Below are 3548 nucleotides of genomic sequence, written 5' to 3' on the forward strand. Positions count from 1 at the left end.
CGGTTTCGCATCTTCCAAAGACCCTGGAGAAGTTGTGGATGGCGACTGACCGTGGTGTAAAGCCCAGTAAGAGAACGTAACTTCTGATTGGAAGATGGAAGTCTTCAGGTGGTAGTTTGATAGTAGCAAATGATAGTGGTTTACATTATGTGGTGATTTGTCATTTCCAGCATTGTGTATTCTTTTGTATTTAAGGAAAGTAGGGCACATTTTTCTAGTTCAAATGTCAAAGTTATTCATAATGCTATTTTTTCTTTTTCCTTCCCGCAACCTGTATTCTGCATCAAACGAAGACACGGTTTTGTTGAAATGGAAGATGCTAATGGCACAATGGACTTCTTGATTCTCGGCTTTTCTGAAGTTCCTCAGCTGAAAGGTCCTCTTTTTGGTGTCTTTCTAGTCATTTACCTGGCCATTCTCACTGGTAACCTTCTTATCGTGACAGCTGTTTATATAACCCCTCGTTTGTACACCCCCATGTACTTCTTCCTCACAAATTTGTCATTTTTAGATATGTTTTCCTCCACAATTATTTTTCCAAAAATGCTGGCTGACTTTTACCTTGAAAGTCCAAGAATCTCTCTCTTTCAGTGCCTTGCACAGATGCATATTTTCATCGCCATGATTGGTGTGGAATTCTTTCTTCTCACTGTCATGGCATTCGATCGCTATGCCGCCATTTGCAATCCCTTGCATTACATGTCCACCATGAGCAGAAATGCCTGCATTCAGCTGTCTGTTGGATCCTGGACGGTTGGCATCATCGCCCCGACTCCATACACTGTGATAGCGTCTAGACTCTCTTTTTGTAGGTCGCATCAGGTCAACCATTTCTTCTGTGATGTCACAGCCCTTCTGGATCTTTCTTGCACCAACACTCGCCATGTTGAGACATTGAATTACGTTTGCGCTGCGGTCGTGGCCACCACCACCTTGGGATTCATCTTAGCGTCTTACATCAACATCATCTCGGCGATCGTGAATATGAAATCTAAGGATGGGGGACAAAAGGCCTTCTCCACATGTGCCTCACACCTCACTGTGGTGATTCTCTTCTATGGGGCACTCTTCTTCATGTACATACGACCTCCCTCCATGTACTCAGTGGAACAGAACAAACTATTGTCACTGCTGTACATTGCGCTCACTCCACTGTGTAATCCCATTGTATATAGTCTAAAAAACCAAGAGCTGAAACGCACCCTGTTAAAGGCTACATGCATGCAAGTGATGAGGGAACGTTGAGGTTAAAGTTGTGGCAGTCATGTAGACAACATTTTCTAAAATGTGACGCTAGTGGGCTCTATTTCTCCGAACCGAAACTTATGGTTCTATATCATTAGTTTGATTTTTGTAGGTTGACGAACCTAGAAGACTAATTTATTTTAGCCGATTATAGGAGGCCTACAAAAATCAAAATAATTACCTTTTTTCAATGCCCACCCCACCCCGTCTCCCGGGATTTACTCCAAATCGGTGGCTTTCACCCCCAAACACTCCTCCCTTCTCTACGGTCACAGAGCTGTCTTTCTAAATCGTTTTTTTTTGTTTGAGTTTTTAAAAAAGGTCTCTTGACCTAAGACCAAACTTATTTATGAATGCATCCTTTTTGCTTGGAAGAACCCTGCATAATAAAAAGAAAATAAAGTATAAATGTGTCAGCCATTTGGCGTTGATTGTATGCAATCGTAAAACAAAGAGCCCTTAATTATATGTTTGGCAGTAACAAGAAGATCAGGTGGTATTTCAAATACTTTCTGTTTTTATCACCAGCTAAAGTATAACTTGTGTGGTTTTTCCTGAATGTGGTATTCCTAGCAATATACCACCATTGCACCAAATTGGGAGGTCAAATACCTTGCAGCTAAAACTTGTATGGGCCCAACAGAAACAGAATTTTACAAAGTTGCTTTCTGTGAAGTTCAGTTGTAGGGTCAAAGAGGATGAAAGAGTGTGTATCTTAGCTACTCACCTACCCCCTTCTGAAATGTCATGCAGAGAAGGACCAATAATTCAATAACTGAAGGTATGGGCTGTGGATTGTACTACCCGTGATTTCTGTTGTACCACCTCTTGGGCCAGTGGGTCTTGCCAGCTCGTCATATGCACAAGAAGAATTGTAGATGGAGAGTGTAAGAAACTAAAGGGTGTCTTAGGGGGTGGGGTAACCCTTGTTGAGACGCAGGATTACCCCCTTTCTTGTACCCGTACCCATTCCAATTGTATAGGATGTTTCAATGTCCCAACTCCTCACCCCTTTTTTACACAAACATTGGACCAAGGAAGAGGGCAACTGAAAGTAAAGTGGCTAACCCTTACATATCTCATTGGACATGTCCCGCTAATCTGATCAGGCACTTGACTTTACTTGCATCCATCTGATACCCATTAGCTCTCCCCACATGGATAAAAGGTGTAATATAGAGACACACTCTGAGCAAGGTGGACCACGAGAAGGAGCAGAACTTTCGGGGCGAAGACAAACCTACTGGAGCAGGATGACCGACAGAGAGATGAGAGCAAAGGGTAGAGAAACCCAGGAGATCCCTGCAGGAAGTCGTTGCCGCCGAAGAGTTGTGAAAGATGCACAGAGAAGGCCAAATCCCAGACAAGAAGACTGCATTGTGTTACAAGGACGCCAGCGACCCTCCTGGGTGAATGACAGAGTTGGGGAGGCAAGGCTAAGCCTGTGGTATTAAACTTGACTTGTGAATTAAAACCGCAAAGACAATGAAGAAATGCACACAGCCGTTTAGTTGGCGAACGACATGAAAGGCCGGTTTGTCTTAAGGAAAGATTGAGGTTGCCATAGTATATCTCACAATTGAAGGCTGCATGCTTGTGGATGAGATGCGAAGGAAGGCGGACCTGTGGGGAACTTGAAATTACAGATAACTGTGAATCCAGTGATACAGAGTAGCAGAGTGGTCCGGCGAAAGGAAGTAGCTCACTCGAAGGTCTCTGCAAAATAAGTGATAGCATGTTATAAAGTAGCAAAGTGAACAAACTCTGAAATGCGTAATGGTTAAGAACAACCCTGGCAAAAGGGGAAGTGAAAATGTGAATGCTTGAAGAGAAAGATTTTTTTGAACTTTTTTGCTTATGGTACTGAACTACCAAGACCAAGAAACACAGGGGCAAATAACATAAGAGTGTGAGCTGAAGAGAAAGTCAAAGTGGTCGTGCAAGGTCTATGGTAAAAGCCTCAAACATTCAAAATTCTTTAACATCAGTAAAAGGTCTGAGCCTGACTGAGGGAGACCAGAAGTGTGATTAGTTAGGGGAAGGGAACTCTTCACGAATGTGAACTAAGCTTGGGTAAGGGAAACCCTTGCAAGTGTTGTGATTGAGAGGTCCGAGCCCGATGGAGGGAGACCTATGAGAACTTTTTGTTGAACTATGAAAGAACTTTCGAAACGCTGGAATAAGTGACTCTAACGTGGAAGGCCAGGCGGGCCTCGATCCGCATTGAGAACTTGAACCAGAGTGTGTCATCCTGTTGACGGGGGCCGCCTTACTCCATGCTGTCCAATCTGGGGAGGAGTGCT

General features: G+C 43.5%; 1 protein-coding gene across 1 annotated transcript; it reads left to right on the forward strand.

Annotated features, from left to right (window-relative positions):
• The first annotated feature begins 306 nt into the window (after positions 1–306).
• LOC138579461 (olfactory receptor 5J3-like) lies at positions 307–1567 on the forward strand. Its single transcript, XM_069649796.1, has one exon. The coding sequence runs from the start codon at positions 310–312 to the stop codon at positions 1243–1245; it is 936 nt and encodes a 311-aa protein (XP_069505897.1). The 5' UTR covers positions 307–309; the 3' UTR covers positions 1246–1567.
• The last annotated feature ends 1981 nt before the right edge of the window (positions 1568–3548 follow it).

This window comes from Ambystoma mexicanum, chromosome 3p (assembly GCF_040938575.1).
Source record: "Ambystoma mexicanum isolate Mex_15411 chromosome 3p, UKY_AmexF1_1, whole genome shotgun sequence".
Taxonomy (NCBI): domain Eukaryota; kingdom Metazoa; phylum Chordata; class Amphibia; order Caudata; family Ambystomatidae; genus Ambystoma; species Ambystoma mexicanum.

What these genes read in the sequence shown, in the direction of transcription:
- LOC138579461 (XM_069649796.1), top strand. Translation starts at nt 310, where the DNA reads ATGGAAGATGCTAATGGCACAATGGACTTCTTGATTCTCGGCTTTTCT.